The 26,840-nt window shown below is 36.0% G+C and overlaps 1 protein-coding gene across 1 annotated transcript in view; it reads right to left on the minus strand.

The window, feature by feature from the left end:
* Positions 1-26,840, minus strand: part of ANKS1B (ankyrin repeat and sterile alpha motif domain containing 1B) — a 953,137-nt gene that overhangs the window by 824,924 nt on the left and 101,373 nt on the right. The window contains exon 6 of the mRNA XM_036866270.1: positions 4,925-5,068. Coding sequence (XP_036722165.1) covers positions 4,925-5,068 — 144 coding nt within the window. The remainder of the gene's footprint in view (positions 1-4,924; positions 5,069-26,840) is intronic.

Below are 26,840 nucleotides of genomic sequence, written 5' to 3' on the forward strand. Positions count from 1 at the left end.
ATACATTTGTTCTCTACGTCTGTGTCTCTATTTCTGCTTTGCAAATAAGATCATCTATACCATTTTTCTAGGTTCCATAGATAGATAGATAGATATCGCATTAATATACGATATTTTTCTTTCTGACTTACTTCACTCTGTATGACAGTCTCTAGGTCCACCCACATCTCTGCAAATGACACAGTTTTGTTCCTTTTTACGGCTGAGTGATATTCCATTGTATATATGTACCACCTCTTCTTTATCAATTCATCTGTTGATGGACATTTAGGTTGCTTCTATGTCCTGGCAATTGTAAATAGTGCTGCAATGAACATTGGGATGCATGTGTCTTTTTGAGTTATGGTTTTCTCTGGGTATATGCCCAGTAGTGGGATTGCTGGGTCATATGGTAGTTCTATTTTTAGTTTAAGGAAACTCCACACTGTTCTCCATAGTGGCTGTATCAATTTACATTCCCACCAACAGTGTAAGAGGGTTCCCTTTTCTCCACACCTTCTCCAGCATTTATTGTTTGTAGATTTTTTGATGATGGCCATTCTGACTGGTGTGAGGTAATACCTCATTGTAGTTTTGATTTGCATTTCTCTAATAATTAGTGATGTTGAGCAGCTTTCCATGTGCCTCTTGGCCACCTGTATGTCTTCTTTGGAGAAATGTCTATTTAGGTCTTATGCCCATTTTTGGATTGGGTTGGTTGTTTTTTAATATTGAGCTGCAAGCGCTGTTTATATATTTTGGAGATTAATCCTTTGTCAGTTGCCTCGTTTGCAAATATTTTCTCCCATTCTGAGGGTTGTCTTTTCGTCTTGTTTATGGTTTCCTGTGCTGTGCAAAAGCTTTTAAGTTTCATTAGGTGCCATTTGTTTATTTTTGTTTTTATTTCCATTTCTCTAGGAGGTGGGTCAAAAAGGATCTTGCTGTGATTTATGTCATAGAGTGTTCTGCCTATGTTTTCCTCGAAGAGTTTTATAGTGTCTGGCCTTATATTTAGGTCTTTAATCCATTTTGAGTTTATTTTTGTGTATGGTGTTAGGGAGCGTTCTATTTTCATCATCCAATCTATTCTTGGACATACTCCAACCCAGCTAAGCTGACATGTTGCAGAATGTATGTCTCCCCGTGACTGCCTTGTACTGATTTTTGTATACATCAGTGACAGTGATTTATTGATTTTTGTATTATACAATTTGTATTATACAATTTTTGTATACATCAGTGACAGTGAGATGTGCACAATTTGCTAGGAGCTATCAAAATATTAAAGCACATACTACCTGACCAGCAGAAATACTAACCAAAGTGTATTTTAATAAGTGTTCTCACTGACAAACTGTCCAAGCAAACTAGAATGATCATTGTGGTCACTGTGGAGATACTGTAGGGGGCACTGTTGCATCAAATGGGAGAGTGGACTTGAGAGCTCAAAATTCTTATTATAAGCTCTTGTTGTTTAGCTATAGGAATAGAAAGGAGCAGTCTTTCTGGTCTCACTTTATTTTACTTGTCTTTCCCTAGGCAAATGCTACCTATTCCTATGGAAGGAATCAGGATCAAGTGAGCATCAGGAGCCTTCACATAAACCCTGAAGTGTTTGGGGCCACCTATTATGATTATGCTGGGGAGGAATGAATTCATCATGCCTCCCACTTATACTGCATTTAAGAGTTCACATAATTCTGCAGTTACAAAGCCTACAGGGCCTGATAAAAGGATCAATTGTAACAACAGGCACCACCACTGGTGCTGTGCATATGACTGCAACCATGTTTGCAGACTCAAAAGAGAAACACAGCCCTAGCAAGAGCAGCCTTCCTAGATCCAGGAGGAAGTACAGTCAGCATGGTCATAGTGGTTGCTTTCAACATGTCTTAATATTGTTGTTAGCAAGGACTGCAAGCCCTCTTGTCCTCAGAGGGTACTTCTAGCCCATAAATAAGAGCTGTTGGCGTCTCCCCATGGGGCAGTATGAGTATGGTGATTGCAGGAGCAGAGACTGCTGGCAAGCATGTTGCAAAACAGCTAAAGACTTAGTATCCAGACCCCTCATCTCAACCTTACAGAGTGAAGGCTACATGAGTGAACAGGATGGTAAACAGAGGGTCTCCACCCATCAGGACTGACTCTTTAGGAAGAGCCTCAAAGCCCTGTGCTGCACATGGTGCAGAGGTGGACATCTCATCTAAGACGGTGGAGGAAAGCAACATCATCCACCATAACACAACTCAACTCAGATTCTCTGCTCTAATAACATATGCTCTATTAACATGAAAGGGTAGTAATAAAACTAAATAGGGATTTACAATCAGGCTCTGAACTATCTGTAACCTTCCCTTCACTTGATATTGTGATTAAATGAACAGATGACAGAATAAAATGCTAAAGATTACTCTCAAAGATCCCGATCCATCTATGATCTACATTTATTAGCCAAAGAAAATTCTAAAACTTCCAGAATACATAACCAGGGACAGAAGCAACCAATAGGAGGCAGGACAAGGTAAATTAAGCCTAGAAAGCAACATGACATCAAAGTTTTAAACTATAAATGTAAAATGTATTAAGCTATACTAGTGTGTCAACCATTGCACATTAATTTTGTTGTGAAATATAATAAAGTATTTTTATAGTTCTGCACCATCACACACTAAAAATGTTATTGTAATTATATATATATGGATGTATATATATATACACACATATAAATATTAAAGGGGAGCCCATCACAAATTGAGAACATTAGTAAAAGAAGACTAGAACACTGGTAAAAGAATTCTACTTTTGATTTGTTATATTAAAGATATTAAAAAAAACATACTGCATCTCAAGTAAATTTATAGATTTAATGCAGTAACAATTAAAATCCCAATAAGAATACTTTTTAAACTTGACATAGTAATTATAAAATATAAATTTAAAAAGCAGACAATGTCAGTTAATAGTTTTAATACAATAATGATTTCTCCTGCCATATATATGTACAAATATCAAAAGTGGGTCATTGTTTTTAAAAATAGGAAAATTAAGAGGTTCAGAAGAAACCCCAAGCCAAACAGGATGAAATATAATGAAAGTAATGGGAGTTATTGCCAAATGGCAAGTCATAGAAAAACCATATATCAACAAGTTAAAAACAAATATAGAGCCATATTTGAAATTTGTTAAAAGGAATTCTGGATGAAATGAATCAAAAAAAATAAGACCAAGAAGTTTAATGAATTTGATAGTTTAAAAAACTACACAACATACGCTCATACAATATTAAGAAAAAAAGAAAAGCTGCAGGCTAGGAAACATTTTATGGTAAATGTAACTACTAAAATAGTAATACTCAATACTTATTGGAGCAATGCAAGTCTCCACAGAAAAACAGTCAAAGAAAAATATTTAAAAATTGTAAACCAAAAGCAAGTTACTACCAAACCTACTACCAAACCTAATAAAACAAAATAAATTAAAATTAAAAAAATAAAAGTAAATGTTAGTAAGGTAATGGAGAACCCAGATACAGTCATATATTATTGATAGCTTAGAGCCCTACTACTTTATAAGAATTCTACTTTTAAAATAAAAAATACAAAGGTGTTAATTTTATAAAATAAAAAAATAGGTAAAAACATTCAATTATTGGTAAATTGTTAAGCAGATAAGAGAATATTAATAAAATTAAAACCTATGTTTCTTAATTTCCTTTCTCGTATACCCTTTTGTATATGAGGTAAAACTTTATATGTAAAAACTTTAAGTGAAGAAATGAAACGCTACAGAACATACACATTTGTTTATTATTTAATTCAACTACTACTTAATTCTGACAACATGCCAGGAACAATCTTGGCATTAGATCGTAGACACCAAGCAACACATAGTCTCTACCTTTATGGATCTCACAGCCCAGTATATATTGATAATAATTCTGTAATGGTTAGTATAAATTGTCATAAAGTTCTATAAATAGTTCATATTAAGGTGAAGAGATTCTTTAAGTACTATATGCTGGTTTGATTACTCTAGTTAGTGTGTCACAATAAATTTATATTGGAATTTGGGTGGCTGTGATCAAATTATGACATACATGTAAAAACATGTAATGGTTTCTTAGACAAAATTGTTTCATATTTGTTGCAAAACAGAAAATAATATTTTTGAGATGTGAGTTATTTTCTGTCCTAGATTATTTTTGCACTCACGTTCTATGTGGTTACATATACATACCTTTGCCATTACACCGTTTTTCATATTAAGTGCTTTTTCGTCTTCATGTAGAGATATTTTCTTTGTGGCTTCAAATTTCCTAATTCTGTTTGGCTTATTTTATTTATTTCTGAAACTCCTCTAAGGGCTTGCGGACCACAGTACACAACAAAAATTTGAAGGTGACACCATAGAATTAAAAGTGACTTAATGAGTAGTGAAATGATTTCAAAATTGTAAATGATGTTTTAGTGCTCTGGTCTCATTTTTGAATCTTAGTGCATAATCTTCAGTGGCACACATTATTCTACGATATTCCATTGTGCTAAGAAAAATAATCACTGCTGCTTTTAAAGAGCTTTCATATGCTACCTTTTAAATCATTTTTATTATTATTTAAATACAAATTGTGATTTAATTTCAAAATAGCATTTTTTTAAATGAAATATTTCCAAATCATAGATACTAAAACTTCATAAACAACTCAATTTTTCTGGAACTAGCATCATGACCAAAATAAAACAACCACAAAAAATTATATAGAGTATGTGTTTGCATATGCATACATGTACAGCTAATTACATAAGCATTTTACTGACCTTCAACTGAAGAAAAATTACAAGTGAAGAAGACACTAATTGGATTTGCAGAGGGGAAGAAAACAGATTTACTTAAAAACATAGGCAACCATTTTTATGTCTTATTGTACCTTAAGAAAGCAAACCGTTACCTGTGCAAGAATGGGGAAGCCAAGGTTCCTACATCCATTACAAGGAGTTAATGCTTCCCAGAGTCCTGAGGGCCCACAAGTGTTTTCATCATCATCTTCTTCTTCCACTTCTCCTGGTGACAAATTTATTGTAGATGAAGTTCTCTGAAATTAAATTTATATTATACCAATATATTATATCAGTGTCATTTAGATATCTTAACATCAATTAAATTACATAAATTTCTTATGGTGTATGTTAGCAAGCAGAAGTCAGCTTAATTCTAGCCATAGTTATGTGGCTGTGCCATGTGAATCAGCCAAAAAACATGTATAATTCAACTCGAAGTTGAAAGTGAAAGAAAACTGAAAGTGAAAAAACTGGATGAAAGAGACTGGTAAATTACAAAGTTCGTATTGAAGAACAGGACATGGAAATGACCCAAGAAAATATAGGAATAGCAACAAATGAGAAAAATATTATGATTTCTAACACAATCAGAGAAATAGCATGAAAATACTTTATTGAAACAGGAATTGATAAAAAGCCCATTTTTTCACAATGTCACCAAAATGGTAGTCTCCTTTTTGAAAAAAAATGAGCTTCATAAAATTTTGTATTATACATATAAGAGGGGTAATACTTTTAAAATTAATAATAGGACTTTCACGTTAAACATACATATTTACTTTTACTACTTCCCAAATCCCACTTAAATGACAGCAAAACTTTTGTAAAAATGGTCTAAACCATAAGGACAAGGACAACTGGAGGGATGTTAGCAGATGAGCAATATCAAGGAAACGTTTAGATAGTGATAAACAGATGATTTAGCAAATTAATTTAGCAAACTTGAGAAAACTGAAAGCAAAGTGTCTGCAAGGAGGAATGATAAGAAGCAGATCTATTCATGATTCAACACCCTCAAAAGGGCTTAAGAATTAGAGAGACTGACTACCTGTGAAGGTGTAGGTGCTGGTGGAGCTGAAACAGAATGGAAACTCCACCTCAGCCAGCTGAGAAACTAAACCTTTACCACCTGACAAGAAATTGGAGGTTTACATTCTCATGAGGTTGAAGCAAAGGGATTATGAATTTTAAGAATCTATGAACAATAAGCCGAGGGGTGCCTTGTTAAAAACAATGAAATTAACTGAACATCTATGTAGTAAATGAAGATTCTCAACCTACCCCAGTGCCTTCCCACATTTGTCTTAGAGAACATGGCAGCTAAGTTCATATCTTCCAGGTAGGATACAAGAATATATTCCTCTCTGCAGAAATGGACCTCTCAAGAAAAGTGATCTGTACATATTTAGGAAAATGGTGGGGCGTCTATGCCTTAATGCCTACTGTGAAGCCCCCTCTCTACAAACTCCATCCACATAAACAGTTCCTAATTTTTTAGTTAAATATGAACAAGAACACAAGGATCACCACATATTGGAAGGAAACCTTTAAAACAGGGGTCCCCAACCCCCAGAGACCCCTGTGAGGAACTGGGCCACACAGCAGAAGGTAAGTGAGCGAAGCTTCATCTGCCGTTCCCCATCGCTCGCATTACCGCCTGAACCATCCCCCTCCCCCCCATCTGTGGAGAAACTGTCTTCCATGAAACCAGTCCCTGGTGCCAAAAAGGTTGGGAACCACTGCTTTAACAGAACAAAATAAATATACAGAAAAAAGTTATAAATAATATCCTCAGAGAGACAGAAGATATTTGCATCCCTAAAACAAGAACAGAATGCTACAAAAATAAATGCATAAAATCCAATAGAACAGCTGGAAAATAAGTCACAGCAAATTTCCCAGAGGACAGAACAAAAGATCAAAAGACGTTAAAAGTTAAGAAAATTAGGGGATCAAACTAAGAATGCTTCATGTAAAGGTGAGAAGAAATTGTCAAAGTAATAATGCAAGAAATTTTGTCAGAACTGAAGAAAAATTCCACATTCAAAGAGCCTGCTGAATACTCAGCAGACTGAATTTTTTTAAAAAATAGGAAAGACAATAAGTTTGTCTAAAAATATTCAGAATGTAGTGTTCACTGTACAACATTGATAGATCATGATTACTGAAGTTAGTAAAGATAGTTTACATACTGAATTGTAAATAGCACCCACCTCCCCCCAAAAGCTGTTACTTTTAAAAATAGAATATAAGACTTCATAATATGACTGGTTTTTGTATTCACATCTTAAATTTCCCTTTATCAATTTTCAATAACTGAGAAATTATGAACTTCAGTAGTCCTTCAATCAGTTACTGTCTGTAAGATACAATAATAACGATAGCTACAATCTATTGAACACTCTATTATTCATTATTTTAATTCACACAATGCTTTCAGGCAAATACTAAACTAAGGCACAGAGAAGTCAAGTAAAACCCAAGGTCACAGAGCTGGTAAGTGACAGAAAAAGGATTCTAATCCAGACTGCCTGACTCTAGAGCATGTATATGTTTGATCAATGCTGTCTACAAAAATGAACAGAATGATCAAATGGGCATCTCCTTCACCAACTAATGACCAGTCACTGGTCTGACCATCACGGTTGACACGTATGGCACTGTAAATGATTACATACTTGGCTAAGAATTATCAACATTTTATAGATTAATCAGTTTTCTTCCTCTGTCTCTTTCTCCTCCACAAAGAAAAACTCTGCTTATGTCTCTCCCCAGCTCATAAATCTCCAATTATTTCCCATTGTACAGCAAATAATATCAAAATTCCTTAATATGGCTTCAAAGTTTCATGGTCAAACTATTTTTCAGTTCTTTTTCTTACTCTATTTTACTTACCCCAGACTATAACCAAATGGAATTGTTTACCCTTTCCTAATCTGTTCCATGTTTTGTTCATGCCCCCACCTCACTTCTCCATATAGCTATTGTACTGGTTAAGAGTTTAGGCTCTAAAATTAGTCCTGGATTCAAGTTCTAACTCTCTTATTAGCCTACTTAGTAGTGTGATTTTCATCAGATATGACCACTGTCCCCCTCACTTACCTCACCTATGCAGTGGGAAAATAGTACAGTAGTACCTCCCTCAGAAATTTTTCCTGATAATAAGGTAATGAATATAAAGTGCCTGAAACATAGTAAGGTTTCAGGAAATATTAACTACTGTCTTCAGCTATTATTCTCTTATAATCCCATTGATTCCTCAAAATACAGTTCAGATTTCACCTCTTACATACATTTTTCCAGATTTCCCACAAACAGAAATGATGTTGCTCTCTTCTGAATGTCTATAGCTCTTTCTGAGAGCTTGTGTATTGTGTTATTTCACACACACTTTGAGATGATAGACTGCATCATCTCTTTGGCAAAAAGCAAAAGCCTTGAAGTCAAACAAACATACATTTAAGATATACAAATAGATATACATTCTGGCTCTGCCACTTGCAAGCTGTGTGACTGAGCAAATCACATAATCTTACTAATCCTCAGTTTCCTTATCTGCAAAGCAGGCATAATAATAGTTCCTACTTGATAGGGCTGTATGCGGATAAAAGTAGTTGTTTGACAGCAACTGGTTCATAAAAAATAAACAATAAATGTTGCTTTTTTTTATTAAACTTTATCCTGAAAGAGTTGTATACACACACACACACACACACACACACACACACGCAACTTACTTATACAACTTAATTGTAAGTTATCTGAAAGTAAACATGCCGTATTCACATTTGTATCTCTTACAATGTGTTGTGCATAATGTAATTTAATAATTATTTATTAAATAAATCATTAAATGAATTTCAAACTACCATTTTCATCTGACTACCTAGAAAATTTTACTAACATTAAGAGGTGTATATAATTGTATCACAAATCTCATTATTCTTATTTTAGTTTTATTTTATATTAACCATTGCCAATAGCATTAGCAGAAACAACAAAATTTATCAGTGGGTTAGTACTGCCCCCTAAAGTCAGTATAGAAGTTAGCTGTGTACAATCATAGTTTACCACTTCACTGGTTTACAATAAAAGATGCCTGGGAAAGATTTTATCAAACTAAATATAACCTTCAATTATATATGGGAAAGAAGTTACATGAACACACTTAAGTTCACAGTTTCCTTTATTTCAAATGCCTTTCAAATTTTTTACTGGAGATCCAATTGTGTTCCTAAAGTTCCAGATGCCAGGAAATTCTTCCACAGAACATAAACCTAAATTTTCATAGTTTGGGCCTATTAGCTTTCTGGTTAATGCATAGTAATTATGCAGAAGAAATACTGGACAAGTTCTACATTGTTTCAGAGGATAAAAGTCATAATACATAAATACTGTGGGGAGACAAATTTAAGCTCAATCAGCGAAAAATACTTCTAGAATAATTACATCAGTCTAACATTGAAGAAATGGAAGTTCCTTGTGATGTGAGATATATATATATATATATATATATATATATATTATGTACATAAGAAATATATATATATAATACTAAAATAATGTTACATGAAAGTTTTATGTAAATATTTTAATTACACATATAATTGTATAATTATACACAATATATTATATCATTTTCATATATTTTATGTTAAACAATTATGTTTATATAATTATACATAGCATATAACAACTATGCTATATGTTACATATATAAACATAATTATGTAATAATTATATATGGTTTATAGTTTAGAAAATGTTTTCAGATATGGAATAGCCCAATAAAGTAGGGTAGGAGTTATCCCTATTTACAAGTGAAGAAACTAAGGTTCACAATGTTACTCAATTTGCAAGGTCATCCTACAAATGAGGGCAGATTATAATACAAGTCCTCTGACTCTGGGTCCTATAATCTTTCTACGACACTACTAATTAGAAGGAAGTTTCTAATTACTAGAGCTCTTCAAAGGGATAAGAAATATTCAAGATATTCAGAATATCGCAAAGGAATTTCTGTGTTATGTTATACTTTGTAATTGATGGCCTTTAAACTCTTTTTTTTAACTCTAAAATTCTGTAAGTTTAAGCAGCTAAAGTGTATACAGTTCAGGAAAAGGATCAAGGACCAGGTATGATCCAATAGAGCCTCTTTAATCCCCATTGCTCAACTCCTGAATGCATGTCTTTAGAAACATGGTGACAGTAAGAAAAGGGAAAATCCAAGGATGTCCATGTCCTGTCCAAAAGTCCCTGGAGGAAAATCAGAAACCTAGGCTGCTCGACATAGCCAGTATATAGGAGAGCAATGTGTGAGTGGGGAAATGGGATGATGGAATGAGACAAAGCTGTCCCTCATCCTATCAGAAATGCAAAAACCAAATTAAAAAGTAGGAAATCAGCCTAATAGAACTGTCAAATGCAAAGGGACTGGGAAAACAGGCAGACTCCAGGAAGGAGGCAACTGTCAGAAATGGAGAGCAAACAAAGGAAGACCACTTGGAATAGGAGTCAGCAATCTGGACTGCAAGTCAGCAAGTCTTTTTGTTTTTCAAAACTGAAATTGATTCATTAATTTTTAATGAAACTTAAATACATGTTTATTGTAAAACAAATCATTCAAAATAAAAAGTTATAAAAGAGAAAGTGAAGCTTCCCTAACCTCATTCCCAATGTAAACATTCAGTGCATATCCTTCCAGATTTGTACTCTTGTCCGATGCTTTTGTCAGAATAAATTGATAAATATGCAATTGTATGCCAAAGAGTACTATTACTTTAACTTTCTATATATTTCCAACATTTCTAAAATACTCTCCACACTGTGAGCAGAGAAAAAAATTTCTTATATGAGAATGTGAAAATGTTACCCTTTCCCTTAAAAACTGGAAAAGACTATTACATAGACTTTCATTGTTCTTCGGATAAAATTCAAAATTCTTAACATGATTCAAAAGGCTGTGTATGATTTGCCCTTACCTACCTCTCTAGTTTTGTCCCATTGCCACCATTCTTCCTCCCCTTTGCTCATAACATTTAAACACACTATGCTCTTTCTCTTGAATATACCAAACTTTCTCTTATCTAGAACTTTATATAACTAAGCACATACGGTTTTCTCTTCCAGAAGCTGTTAGTTGTCTCCCAATATAACAGAACACCTAGCCCTCTTTTTCTATAGTAATAGAACCCTAACTTTTAGTTGGGCACATGTCTGCTTTGAATACAGACCACATTTCCCAATCTCTGTCACAGCTACATGTGACCGTGTTATTAAGTTATAACCCTGGGATATAAGAAGTGTTCTTAAAGTAATGGGGCATGTCCTTCTTCCTCCCTTTCCTCCTTCTGCTGATTGGAATGCTAATGAAATGGCTGGAGCTGGCACACTCATCCTGGACCATGAGGGATCCTTGGAACTAGAGGACGTACATAGTAGAACAACAAAATAGAAGAATACTGGGTTCCTTATACTGATGAGCTCTACCATCCTTGGACTGCTCAGCTCTAAGTTTTGCAAGTGGAGTGAAATAAACTTCTTTTTAAGCCATTGTTATTTTGGATTTTCTGTTACTTGTTACTGTACCACATCCTAATAAATAAATTCCTGGAGCACTCTCTTCTCTTGTCTTCATTGGGATTAATCTTATTTGTGTTCTAGGTATGAACTTAATTCACTCCCTTTGATAGTCCTTTTTGATGTCCCAGTCAAAATTAGTTTCCTTTCTTACACGCTTTCACGGCACCCTGATATTTTTACAGTAATTATCACAAATAAAATGTTTACAGCCACTTATGTGACTTTGGTTCAATAACTGCTTTCCTTACTGGATTACAAACTGCATAACTGCAGAGATGTCTGTTGGTTTAGATACCACAAGCCCAGTACTTAGCACATTAAAGAACTTTCTATTGCATATGTGTTGATTGAATAAATGAATGAGTGAATGAATGAATATCAGCTTTCCCTCAAAAATATTTTAATAATGTGAACATTCTCACCAATTCTAGGAGGCACCAATTTAACTGTAACCTTGAACTTAGTGTCCTTTATCTTCTGACTCCACTGTATTCACTTGCCCTCATTGTATTCATCCCATATTCAAACTACTGTACAACTCACCATCTACTTGATTTCATTAAAGAATGCATTTATTACCAACCATTTAGATTCTACCAAAAACTCTGCAGTGGAGAAGGAGAATAAGCTTTAAATTGCACAACTTAACCTCTCCTCCTCCCCAACAAATATCTATCTCCTTGTGATGATGGCTGGGTGGAAGGGTGCTTTTATCTCCTTTGGGGTCTATTTCTTCCCACAGAATTTTTTCATCTGCTCTTCAAATTCCTCTACCTTTTATAACACAGAGCAATGTAACTCTAGTATACACCTTATCTCCAAACTTGCACAGCCAATCTCATTACACAGGTGATCTTACTCAAGGGTTATTAATTTTTTTCAATTAGAAAGTCAACAACAAAAAAGCTATATCAATGATTTTTTATAATGCTTTGAAAGTTGGGGATCTAAGGGCTTACTGGGACACTGAGAGAGGAGGGAAATTGTAAAATGTTAAGCTGGTTCATTTATACCATAACTACAACAGTGCCAATGATCAAACCAATAAAGGTCACTGATCGCTTTATTCAAAAAGCAGAAGACTCGTTTATCTTAAGTTCAGTCCTGACAAAGAGATCACACGCCACAATTTCATATATTAGAGATGCTCAGAAAGACTAGTGTCAAATACAATATTTTCATCAGCTTATTAACACTAAACCTCTGCTTAAAATTTTCTGAAGATAACTCCAATGTTACCCTATACTATCTTCTCACCACAGTCATTTGCTCCAAGTTAGTGAAATTCACAAAATATGCAATATTTAAGTCTTCTGAAAAACGAAATTTCTCTCAGATTTATTTGCAGTCACCTATGAATCCTAAGATGCATTTATATCTGCAAGGAAAAGGAAGGAAGAAAAAAAACAAGTCTATATGGCAATAAGTACACTGAGTCCACCTCCTAGCATCCACACACCAAAATAATATTACTGTGCATGGTGATATTTTAAACTTGGGGATTTGCCAGTATTCACATTTATTGAAAGACAGAATTGCTATTAAAGCAAGTATTTTAGTTGCAAGGAATACTGAAGAATAGATTAAGGAGAGCTGTTCTCTTTAATAGTACATGAGACATTCATCGTAATTCCTCTAAAATGCTCAGTTCCAACACACTGTGTCCCCACCTGCTACCTCTTTACATAGCCAACATTCTTCCCATAATCATCTGGGAAACTTCAAAGAAGAATGCATTTGGTTTGCTCTTCTACTTTAATACAATCAATTTGTATGTTCTTATTATCTTTTAAAACTTTCGTTCATTTATCTGACTCTGGCTTAATAATACTGTTTATTATTGCAAAATTAGAAGTCTAAACTGATGTCAGGTTTATGTGCAAGAGGTCAACACTAATTTCAAAAATGTTAAGGCTACTTTAGAAAGTTGACTCAAGCTTATTTTTTCAGCAAGACTTAGTATAAGAGGCAAAATATGCAACTTTTGGAAAATAAACTGTCTTTCATGACAGTTCATTTTATATAACAAATACTATTTTTCAAATAGTTTCTTTTTAAAATCAAATTTATTAAGCTATTATTTGCATACATAATATGCACCCATTTTTAATGTACAGTTTGATAACTTTTGAAAAAACATACACCTGTGTAATCATCACCACAAATGGTTACCTTATACTCATTCCCTGTCAGTACTCACCTACCCCTGGCCCCAGAAATCTTTTTCTGTCACTCTATTAGACAAGTCTTTTCTAGAACTTCACAAAAATAGAATCATGATGTATACACTTTAGGTCTAGCTTCTTTCGCTCAGCATAATGTGTTTGAGATACATCTCTATTTTTCATGTATCAGTAGTTTATTCCTTTTTAATACACAGTAGTAGTCCACTGTATAGATATATCAAAACTTATTTATACATTCTTCCTTTGATAGACATCTAGGTTGTTTCCAGTTTGGGGCCATTATGAATAAAGTTGTCATGAACATTCATGTATAATTTGGTATATGGACATAAGATTTTGTTTCTCTTGGTTAAAAACCTAAAATGTCAGGTTACATGGTAAGTGTATCTTAAACTTTTTAAGAAATTATCAAAATGTTTTCCGAAGTATTTGTATCATTTTACATTCCCATTAGAGTTCTAGTACCTCCAAATTCTTGGCAACACTTAATTTAGCCATTCTAACAGATGTGTAGTGCTGCCACACGGTGCTTTTAATTTCCATTTCTGTGACTGCCAATGTGTTAAGTATCTTCTCCTGTGCTAGGAGGCCATACACATCTTTTTTGTGTGAAATATCCTTTCAAATCCTTTGTCTATTTTTAATTGGGTTAATTTGACTTCTTACTGTTGAATAGTAATAGGTTTTTTAATTCAACAACGGCTTTGTTCTTTTTAGAGCCGTTTAAGGTGCACAGCAAAATTGAGAGGAAGGTATAGATTTCCCATATGCCCCATGCCCCTACACATGCAAAATTCCCCTCTTTATAAACATCCCCCACCGGAGTGGTACATTTGCTACAATTGATATTAATGAACCTACACTGATATACTATAGTCACCCAAAGTCCATAGTTTATATTACAGTTTACTCTTGTACATTCTAAGTGTTTAGACAAATTTATAATGACATATATCCATTATTATGGTAACATACAGAATATTTTCACTGCCCTAAAGACCTATGTTCCACTTATTCACCCTCTGAACCCAACCACTGTTCTTTTTTACTGTCTCCATAGGTTTGCCCTTTCCAGAACGTCATAAAGTTGGAATCATACAAAATGTAGCCTTTTCAGACTGGCTTCTTTCATGCAGTAACATGCATTTAAGGTTCCTCCGTGTCTTTTCATGGCTTTATAGCTCATTTCTTTTTAGTTCTGAATAATATTCCGTTGTCTGGATGTACCACAGTTTATCCATTTACCTACTGAAAGACATCTTGGTTTCTTCCAAGTTTTAGCAATTATGAATAAAGCTGCTATAAACATCCTTGTTCAGGTTTTTGTGTGGACGTAAGTTTTCAACTACTTTGGGTAAATACCAAGAAGCAAGATTGCTCTGGATCATATGGTAAGAGTATGTTTAGTTTTGTAGTTACTGTCTTCCAAAGTGGCAGTACCATTTTGTATTCCCATCAGCAATAAATGAGAGTTTCTCTTGCTTCACATTTGAGCTCCACATCTTGTGCCAGCATTTGGTGTTGTCAGGCTTCTGTATTTTGACCGTTCTAGCAGTTGTGTAATGGTATTTCATTGTGTTTTCTGTGGGTTTTTTTTTTTAATTAATTTATTTAATGGCTGTGTGGGTCTTTGTTGCTGTGCACGGGCTTTCTCTAGTTGTGGCGAGCGGGGGCTACTCTTCGTTGTGGTGCGTGGGCTCAGCAGTTGTGGCTCACAGGCTCTAGAGTGCAGGGTCAGTAATTGTGGTGCACAGGCTTATTTGCTCCGCAGCATGTGCGATCTTCCCAGACAAGGGCTCAAACCCGTGTCCCCTGAGTTGGCAGGAGGATTCTTAACCACTGCACCACCAGGGAAGTCCCTCATTGTGGTTTTAATGTGCATTTCCCTCATAACATATGATATGGAGCATCTTTGCATATGCTTATATGCCATCTGTATATCTTCTTAAGTGAGGTGTCTGTTAAGGCCCATTTTTTAGTCAGGTTGTTTGTTTTCAAACTGCTAAATTTTAAGAGTTCTTTGTATATTATGGATAACAGTCCTTTATCAGATATATGTTTTACAAATATTTTCTCCCAACCCCAGGCTTATCTTTTCTTTCTCTTGACCCTTTCACAGAGGAGAAGTTTTAATTTTAATGAAGTTCACTTATCAATTATTTCTTTCATGGTTCATGCTCTTAGTATCGAATCTAAAAAGTGATAACCATAACCAAGGTCATGTAGATTTTCTCCTATGCTATCATCTAGGAGGTTTATAGTTTTGCCTTTTGCATCTAGGTCTATGATCCATTTTGAGTTAATTTTTATGAAGAGTGTAAGGTCTGTGTCTAGATTCATTTTTCAGCATTTGGATGTCCAGAGTTTTACGAGTTTTTCTTAAAAAATACTCTATATTCTGGGCATACATCCTTTGTGATATTTATGTAATATCTAAAAAATATACGCCTACCCCAAAGTCACAAAGATAGTCTCCTATATTTTCTGTTTAATATTGCTATTTTTACATTTCTGGTCTTTGAACCACATTGAGTTACTTTTCACAAACAGTATGAGATAAAGGTTGAGGCTCATTACATCTCCACAGAAGGTATTTTTGTTATTGGTTTTGTGTATCTGTTTTTCTGTGTGTGTATCTGTGTATTAAATATACCTGGTGAGTTTGTTTTCCAGGGCAGAGAAGTTAAATTGTTTATAAGGTTTTTATAGGTTGTAACAAGCCCTGATACAATTTTCCAGGTCTGCGGTCTTGATTTATAATTGACTCATGCTCAGGATAAGTTTAGATTTAGGTTACTTTCTAATCCTAAATGCATCTTCATCAATTTTGCCTGTCACAGTGAAAATGACTGTGTGCATACTTGACAGAAGGAGAGTCTGGATGAAAGCTTCAGAAACAAACCTTTGAGGTTAATCCTCCACCTAAAGGCCCAACTTTGACCCAGTGGATTTAAAGTGAAATTAAAATAAATACTACTATCTGAAATATATCCTTTCTCAGGGGTAACAGCTGGTAAAAGGAGAGATCTATGCCTAACTTAGATTTACATTTCTAGTATCTAGAGTAGTATGTATTGTGTATTATGTGCTCAAGAGCACCAGTAAATGCTTTTTTATTGAAATATTTCACTAATTTACACTAGCAAAGGAAATAAAAACAAATCACGTTTTCCTAAAAAAAAAAACAACCTACCTTTAATAACCAGCTTAATAATGCTAAGTGTTTTTAAAACCTCTTTATTGAGATAAATTTTTTAAATAAAAAAAGAACCTCCCAAATGCACCAGGACAAGTTCAAAAACATGGCAATATCCTGGAGCCTGAGCAACATTCTTACCATCTGCCAGCATTTAACCAACTCTCCCAGATCCAAGATCAAACATCTGAATTGAAATGCCTAAGCCATATCCTGTCTAGCCAAAGCATTAAACTCATACTAGTTGGTCATCTGTCTGGGATACTAATGTGGCAGGAACCCAGGACAATCAAAACGTCAGCAATTTCTGATTTACCAGATGCTACTGTTGATTCATTCCCCAATGTTCCACCTTGATCATCCTAATGGTGAACTAATTTCATCTAGAAGAAAAAAAATTTTTCTGCTCCTCAGCTATGGATTTCCATCATCTGAAAACTCCTTTCAAGTACACACAACTCTGACCAAACAAACTACTCCAAACAGACCTTACCTTATACCATTAAATCTGTCGCTTACAGAACCTCGGAGTGCCATCCTGTCAAAGCCTCTTCCTGGGGAAGCCTGCATCTAATAACTGGTCATTGAAGTCCAGCCACCTCCTCCACACCTAGGACAACTGTGAAGGGCCACCTAAGTTTCAGATCTCCCTGTGATGTTGGTCAAGCAGTGGGACCATCCAGTGGGCTGCAACTACATCTTCTCCAATGAGGTCTGAATCACAACCTTGTGGAGAGGAGCACTCTTCCAAATTTGTCCTCCCTTAGGTACTCTTCCTCAGCCATAAAATACACTTATATGTTGTTTCACATCTTTATAATTACTCCCATCATAGCTTAATTAACATTTTATGTTAAACTTTGCCTGGGTGAATTACTGTGTGGCATCTGTCTCCTAATGTGACCCATTTAGTAAGGATAGCTCCAAGTATGCACCATGGCTGAAAGCAGAAAGCAATGAAGAGTGCTGAATCCTTAAAAGTTTAATTAGCTACTTAAAAGCAGACTGAAGAACTGGAGATTTTCACACCAAGAGATATATTATTTAAGGTACTTACAAGTACAGCCCTTGGCCGGTGTCTGAGAACTTGGATTTCTGAGGAAGCACCATCACTCTGACAGGAGCAACTCACCATACCTAGACTGTTTGTGAAAACAATGATTTATGTTGACCATCTGGTTTCCTTCTGGAAGTCTCAAATTTTGATACATGCTAGGTAGAGGGTGTCTACATGACTAGCCCCCAATAAAAATCTGGGATCTGAGTCTTTAATGAGCTTCCCTGGTTGGCAACATTTCACAGTGTTGTCACAACTCATTGTTCGGAGAAGTAAGTGCATTCTGTCTGACACCACTGGAAGAGGAGCCTTAGAAGCATGTGCCTGCTTTCCTCCAAACTTCATTCCATGCACTTTTTCCCTCGTCTGATTTTTCTGTGTAGTCTTTCACTGTAATAAATCATAATTGTGAGTAGAATTATTTCCTGAATCCTGCAAGTCCTCCTAGTGAATTATCAAACCTGGAGGTGGTCTTGGGGGACCTTCAACACAGAAACATAGGTAAGGAATGATAAGAAAAGAAAAGGGAAAGGTTGAGGCAAAGACACAAATAAACCTTGAAATAAGAGAAGAATGCATTATAAAATTTAAATCATTTTTGGAAGTCTCTAAGAGCCAAACCCATTTTACATAAAATCAAATTACTGCTTCAATCACAAAATTGGAGAAACTGGACATATATACAGGAAAAAAAAAATTAAAAGGAAGTCAGAAAACTTGGTATATCAAAAGAACTGAGAACACTGGTCTAGCCTAAAAACAGTTAATCCTAGATAATAAGCCCAAGCAGTGGGTTCAGAGGAAATAATCAAAGACAGAATAGAAGAAAACTTTCCAGAATCAAGAAACATCAGGTCTACAGCAAAAGCCTCGAAAAATTAATGGAAAAGATCCATATCTAGACATATTGTGGTAAAATCTCTTAATTCTAAGAAAAAGGAAGTTCTTCAAGCTTTCAGAATGTGCATTCACATTGCCTACTGCACCAGTCAGAATTCTCAGATGCAAATATCAGAAAATGATTCTGGTTAAATAAAGCAGAAAATACAGTTATGTAAATATTGGGTAGCTCTCAGAATCAATGACAAAGAAGCCTAAAAAATCAGACTCTGAGAGGAGCTTCAAGATGGCGGAAGAGTAAGATGTGGAGATCACTTTCCTCCCCACAAATACATGAGAAATACATCTACATGTGGAACAACTCCTACAGGACACCTACTGAATGCTGGCAGAAGACGTCAGACCTCCCAAAAGGCAAGAAACTCCCCATGAACCTGGGTAGAGCAAAAAAAAAAGAGACAAAAGAATAGGGACAGAACCTGCACCAGTGGGAGCAAGCTGTGAAGGAGGAAAGGTTTCCACACACTGGGAAGCCCCTTCGCAGGCGGAGACTGAGGGTGGTGGAGGGCGGAAGCTTCGGAGCCACAGAGGAGAGCGCTGCAATAGGGGTGCGGAGGACAAAGCGGAAATATTCCCGCACAGAGGATCAGTGCCGACCAGTACTCACCAGCCCGAGAGGCATGTCTGCTCACCCACTGGGATGGGTGGGGGATGGGAGCCGAAGCTCAGGCTTCCGAGGTCGGATCCCAGAGAAAGGACTGGGGTTGGCTGTGTGAACACAGCCTGAAGGGCGCTAGTACACCACAGAGAGCTGAGAGGGAGTCCGGAAAACAGTCTGGAGCTGCCAAAGAGGCAAGAGACTTTTTCTTGCCTCTTTGTTTCCTGCTGCGTGAGGAGAGGGGATTCAGAGCACCGCTTAAACGAGCTCCAGAGATGGGCGTGAGCCATGGCAATCAGTGCGGACCCAAGAAACGGGCATGAGACACTAAGGATGCTTCTGCAGCCATCAAAAAGCCTGTGTGCAAGCACAGGTAACTGTCCACACCTCCCCTCCCAGGAGCCTGTGCAGCCCGCCACTGCCAGGGTCCCGTGATCCAGGGACAACTTCCCCAGAAGAACACACAGCGCACCTCAGGCGGGTGCAACATTATGCCAGCCTCTGCCGCTGCAGGCTCGCCCCGCACTTGGTACCCTTCTCTCCCCAGAGCCTGAGTGAGCCAGAGCCCCCGAATCAGCTGCTCCTTTAACCCCGTCCTGTCTGAGCGAAGAACAGACGCTCTCAGGAGACCTAAATGCAGAGGCGGGCCAAATCCAAAGCTGAACCCCAGGAGCTGTGCGAACAAAGAAGAGAAAGGAAAATTTCTCCCAGCAGCCTCACGAAGAGTGGACTGGATCGCCACAGTCAACTTAATGTGCTATGCATCTGTGGAATAAGTAAACAGACAACGAATCATCACAAATTGAGGAGCTGGGCTTCAGGAACAATGCTATATATATTTTTTCCCTTTTTCTCTTTTTGAGTGTGTATCTGTATGACTCTGTGTGTGATTTTGTCTGTATAGCTTTGCTTATACCATTTCTCCTAGGATTCTGTCTGTCCGTTTTTTATTTTTATTTTTTTTCATTTAAAACATTTTTTTTCTTAAAAATTATTTTCTATTTTTTATTTTAATACTTTTATTTTATTTATTTAACTTTATTTTATTTCATTTTATTTTATCTTCTTCCTTTTTTTCTTTTTTTTCCTCCCTTTATTCTGAGCCGTGTGGAGGACAGGCTCTTGGTGCTCCAGCCAGGTGTCAGGGTTGTGCCACTGAGGTGGGAGAGCCAAGTTCAGGACACTGGTCCACCAGAGACCTCACAGCTCCACGTAATATCAAACGGCGAAAGTCTCCCAGAGATCTCCATCTCAACACCAAGACCCAGCTCCACTCAATGACCAGCTGGTGACAGTGCTGGACACCCTATGCCAAACAACTACCAAGACAGGAACACAACCCCATCCATTAGCACAGAGGCTGCCTAAAATCATAATATGGCCACAGACACCCCCAAACACACCTCCAGACATCGACCGGCCCACCAGAAAGACAAGATCCAGCCTCAGCCACCAGAACACAGGCACTAGTCCCCTCCACCAGGAAGCCTACACAACCCACTGAACCAAACTTAGCCACTGGGGACAGACACCAAAAACAACGGGAACTACGAACCTGCAGCCTGTGAAAAGGAGACCCCAAACAAAGTAAATGAAGCAAAATGAGAAGACAGAGAAACACACAGCAGATGAAGGAGCAAGGCAAAAAGCCATCAGACCTAACAAATGAAGAGGAAATAGGCAGTCTACCTGAAAAAGAATTCAGAATAATGACAGTAAATATGACCCAAAATCTTGGAAATCGAATGGAGAAAATACAAGAAACGTTTAACAAGGACCTAGAAGAACTAAAGAGCAAACAAACAGTGATTAACAACACAATAAATGAAATTAAAAATTCTCTAGAAGGGATCAAGAGCGGAATAACTGAGGCAGAAGAACAGATAAGTGACCTGGAAGATAAAATAGTGGAAATAACTACTGCAGAGCAGAAAAAAGAAAAAAGAATGAAAAGAATTAGGACAGTCTCAGAGACCTCTGGGACAACACTAAATGCACCAACATTCGAACTACAGAGGTCCCAGAAGAAAAAGGGAAAAAGAAAGGGACTGAGAAAATATTTGAAGAAATTATAGTTGAAAACTTCCCTAATATGGGAAAGGAAATAGCTAATCAGGTCCAGGAAGCACAGAGAGTCCCATACAGGATAAATGCAAGGAGAAACACACCAAGACACATATTAATCAAACTATCAAAAATTAAATACAAAGAAGAAATATTATAAGCAGCAAGGGAAAAACAACAAATAACACATAAGGGAATCCTGAAAAGATTGAGAGCTGATCGTTCAGCAGAAACTCTGCAAGCCGGAAGAGAGTGGCAGGACATATTTAAAGTGATGAAGGGGAAAAACCTACAACCAAGATTACTCTACCCAGCAAGGATCTCATTCAGATTTTATGGAGAAATTAAAACCTGTACAGACAAGCAAAAGCTAAGAGAATTCAGCACCGCCAAACAAGCTTTACAACAAATGCTAAAGGAACTTCTCTAGGCAGGAAACACAAGGGAAGGAAAAGACCTACAATAACAAACCCAAAACAATTAAGAAAATGGTAATAGGAACATACATATCGATAATTACCTTACATGTAAATGGATTAAATGCTCCAACCAAAAGACATAGACTAGCTGAATGGATACAAAAACAAGACCCGTATATATGCTGTCTACAAGAGACCCACTTCAGACCGAGGGACACATACAGACTGAAACTGAGGGGATGGAACAAGATACACCATGCAAATGAAAATCAAAAGAAGGCTGGAGTAGCAATACTCATTTCAGATAAAATAGACTTTAAAATAAAGAATGTTGCAAGAGACAAGGAAGGACACTACATAATGATGAAGGGATCAATCCAAGAAGAAAACAGAACAATTATAAATATATATGCACCCAACATAGGAGCACCTCAATACATAAGGCAACTTCTAACAGCTATGAAAGAGGAAATCGACAGTAACACAATAATAGTAGGGGACTTTAACACCTCACTTACACAAATGGACAGATCATCCAAAATGAAAATAAATAAGGAAACAGAAACTTTAAATGACACAATAGACCAGAGAGATTTAATTGATATTTATAGGACATTCCATCCAAAAACAGCAGATTACCCTTTCTTCTCAAGTGTGCATGGAACATTCTCCAAGATAGATCACATCTTGGGTCACAAATCAAGCCTCAGTAAATTTAAGAAAATTGAAATCATATCAAGCATCTTTTCTGACCACAACGCTATGAGATTAGAAATGAATTACAGGGAAAAAACCATAAAAAACACAAACACATGGAGGCTAAACACTATGTTACTAAATAACCAAGAGATCACTGAAGAAATCAAAGAGGAAATCAAAAAATACCTAGAGACAAATGACAATGAAAACATGACGATCCAAAACCTATAGGATGCAGCAAAAGCAGTTCTAAGGGGGAAGTTTATAGCTATATAAGCCTACTGCAGGAAACAAGAAAAATCTCAAATAAACAATCTAACCTTACACCTAAATGAACTAGAGAAAGAAGAACAAACAAAACCCAAAGTTAGCAGGAGGAAAGAAATCATAAAGATTAGAGCAGAAAAAATGAAATAGAAACAAAGAAATCAATACCAAAGATGAATAAAACTAAAAGCTGGTTCTTTGAGAAGATAAACAAAATTGATAAACCATTAGCCAGACTCAACAAGAAACAGAGGGAGAGGACTCAAATCAATAAAATTAGAAATGAAAAAGGAGAAGTTACAACAGACACCACAGAAATACAAAGCATCCTAAGAGACTATTACAAGCAACTCTATGCCAACAAAATGGACAATCTGGAAGAAATGAACAAATTCTTACAAAGGTATAACCTTCCAAGACTGAACCAGGAAGAAATACAAAATATGAACAGACAAACCACAAGTAATGAAATTGAAACTATGACTAAAAATCTTCCAACAAACAAAAGTCCAGGACCAGATGGCTTCACAGGTGAATTCTATCAAACATTTAGAGAAGAGCTAACACCCATCCTTCTACAACTCTTCCAAAAAACTGCAGAGAAAGGAACACTCCCAAACTCATTCTATGAGGCCATCATCACCCTGATACCAAAACCACACAAAGATACTAAAAAAAAAGAAATTACAGACCAATATCACTGATGAATATAGATGCAAAAATCCTCAAGAAAATACTAGCAAACAGAATCCAACAGCACATTCAAAGGATCATACACCATGATCAACTGGGGTTTATCGCAGGAATGCAAGGATTCTTCAATATACGCAAATCAATCAATGTGATACACCATATTAACAAACTGAAGGAGAAGAACCGTATGATCATCTCAATAGACAGAGAAAGCTTTCAACAAAATTCAACAACCATTTATGATAAAAACCCTCCAGAAAGTAGGCATAGAGGGAACTTACCTCAACATAATAAAGGACATATGTGACAAACCCACAGCCAACATCGTTCTCAATGGTGAAAAACTGAAACCATTTCCACTAAGATCAGGAACAAGACAAGGTTGCTCACTCTCACCACTATTATTCAACAAAGTTTTTCAAGTTTTAGCCACAGCAATCAGAGAAGAAAAAGAAATAAAAGATATCCAAATCGGAAAAGAAGAAGTAAAGCTGCCACTTTTGGCAGATGACATGATACTAATACATAGAGAATCCTAATGATGCTACCAGAAAACTACTAGAGCTAATAAATGAATTTGGTAAAGTTGCAGGATACAATGTTAATGCACAGAACTCTCGTGCATTCCTATACACAAATGAAGAAAAATCTGAAAGTGAGATTAAGAAAACACTCCTATTTACCAGTGCAACGAAAAGAATAAAATACCTAGGAATAAACCTACCTAAGGAGACAAAATATCTGTATTCAGAAAATTGTAAGACACTGATGAAAGAAATTAAATATGATACAAATAGATGGAGAGATATACCATGTTCTTGGATTGGAAGAATCAACATTGTGAAAATGACTATACTACACAAAGCAATCTACAGATTCAATGCAATCCCTATCAAACTACCACTGGCATTTTTCACAGAACTAGAACAAAAAATTTCACAATTTGTATGGAAACACAAAAGACCCCGAATAGCCAAAGCAATCTTGAGAAAGAAAAACGGAGCTGGAGGAATCAGGCTCCTGGACTTCAGACTATACTACAAAGCTACAGTAATCAAGACAGTATGGTACTGGCACAAAAACAGAAATATAGATCAATGGAACAGGATAGAAAGCCCAGAGATAAACCCACGGACATATGGTCACCTTACCTTTGAAAAAGGAGGCAAGAATATACAATGGAGAAAAGACAGCCTCTTCAATAAGTGGTGCTGGGAAAACTGGACAGCTACATGTAAAAGAATGAAATTAGAACCCTCCCTAACAGCATACACAAAAATAAACTCAAAATGGATTAAAGAGCTAAATCTAAGACCGGACACTGTAAAACACTTAGAGGAAAACATAGGCAGAACACTCTATGACATAAATGACAGCAAGATCCTTTTTGACCCACCTCCTAGAGAAATGGAAATAAAAACAAAAATAAACAAAGGGGACCTAATGAAACTTAAAAGCTTTTGCACAGCAAAGGAAACCATAAACAAGACGAAAAGACAACCCTCAGAATGGGAGAAAATATTTGCAAATGAAGAAACAGACAAAGGATTAATCTCCAAAATTTACAAGCAGCTCATGCAGCTCAATATCAGAAAAACAAACAACCCAATCCAAAAATGTGCAGAAGACCTAAATAGACATTTCTCCAAAGAAGATATACAGATTGCCAACAAACACATGAAAGAATGCTCAACATCATTAATCATCAGAGAAATGCAAATCAAAACTACAATGAGATATCACCTCACACTGGGCAGAATGGCCATCATCAAAAAATCTACAAACAATAAATGCTGGAGAGGGTGTGGAGAAAAGGGAACCCTCTTCCTGTGTTGGTGGGAATGTAAATTGATACAGGCACTATGGAGAACAGTATGGAGGTTCCTTAAAAAACTAAAAATAGAACTACCATAGGACCCAGCAATCCCACTACTGGTTATATACCCTGAGAAAACCATAATTCAAAAAGAGTCATGTAACACAATGTTCATTGCAGCTCTATTTACAATAGCCAGGACATGGAAGCAACCTAAGTGTCCACTGACAGATGAATGGATAAAGAAGATGTGGCACATATATACAATGGAATATTACTCAGCCATAAAAAGAAACGGAATTGAGTTATTTGTAGTGAGGAGGATGGACCTAGAGTCTGTCATACAGAGTGAAGTAAGTCAGAAAGAGAAAAACAAATACAGTATGCTAACACATATATATGGAATCTAAAAAAAAAAAAAAAAAAGTCATGAAGAACCTAGTGGCAAGATGGGAATAAAGACACAGACCTACTAAAGAATGGACTTGAGGATATGGGGAAGGGGAGGGGTGAGATGTGACAGGATGAGAGAGTGTCATGGACATATATACACTACCAAATGTAAAATAGATAGCTGTTGGGAAGCAGCCGCATGGCACAGGGAGATCAGCTCGGTGCTTTGTGACCACCTAGAGGGGTGGGATAGGGAGGGTGGGAGGGAGGGAGATGCAAGAGGGAAGAGATATGGTGATATATGTATATGTATAACTGATTCACTTTGTTATAAAGCAGAAACTAACATGCCATTGTAAAGCAGTTATACTCCAATAAAGATGTTAAAAAAAATTAAAAAATAAAAAAAAAAATCAGGCTCTGATAAGACACCACTGGAATCTCAACTCCGCTATAACTACAGTAAGTAATTTGGAGATCCTTGCCAATAGGAAAATTTTCAGATCCTAAGTAGCCAAAAAACAACTAAAAAATTAAAAACCCAAAGTCCACCATATCTACCAAGAAATAAAATATCTTGCTAACATCATATTTTGCAATATTTTCAATATTTAAATCATCAGATGATAGAAAATGTCAACAGATTATTCAAGGAGCAAAGTTATAACTCAAGAATTTTATACCCAGCAAAGTTATTGGGTATGTTTGAAAGCAAGACTTAGGAAATGCAGCTTTCATGAATAATTCTTGAGACAACAAATTTATTCTATTTGAAGATAAATTCTTTCCCATCAAGAGATAATTTAAGGAATCAAAAACATACAACATATAAATGATAATTAATAAATATTTAAAACAATTAAACATAGAGATCTTGGTATAACAATGTTAATATGGTTATAAATTTGAGGGTAAAAGCCAAAAAGGATAAGTTTATAAGACTTAAAAACCTTTTGTATAAAAGGATTGTAGTCTCAGATCTAATTAACAACAACTTGGGAAGGCAAATAAGGCAACTTAAAGGAAGCTAAATTTCTTATCATAGTCAAATGTAATATTTTGTTCTTAAATTTGGTAACTGTAAAAATATTTTGAAGAGAGTAGTGGAAAAACTTTTAGCCAGTAAATAGTAAAACTAAAATAAGATTTTCTATAT

The sequence above is a fragment of the Balaenoptera musculus genome, chromosome 10 (genome assembly GCF_009873245.2).
Source record: "Balaenoptera musculus isolate JJ_BM4_2016_0621 chromosome 10, mBalMus1.pri.v3, whole genome shotgun sequence".
Classification (NCBI taxonomy): Eukaryota; Metazoa; Chordata; class Mammalia; order Artiodactyla; family Balaenopteridae; genus Balaenoptera; species Balaenoptera musculus.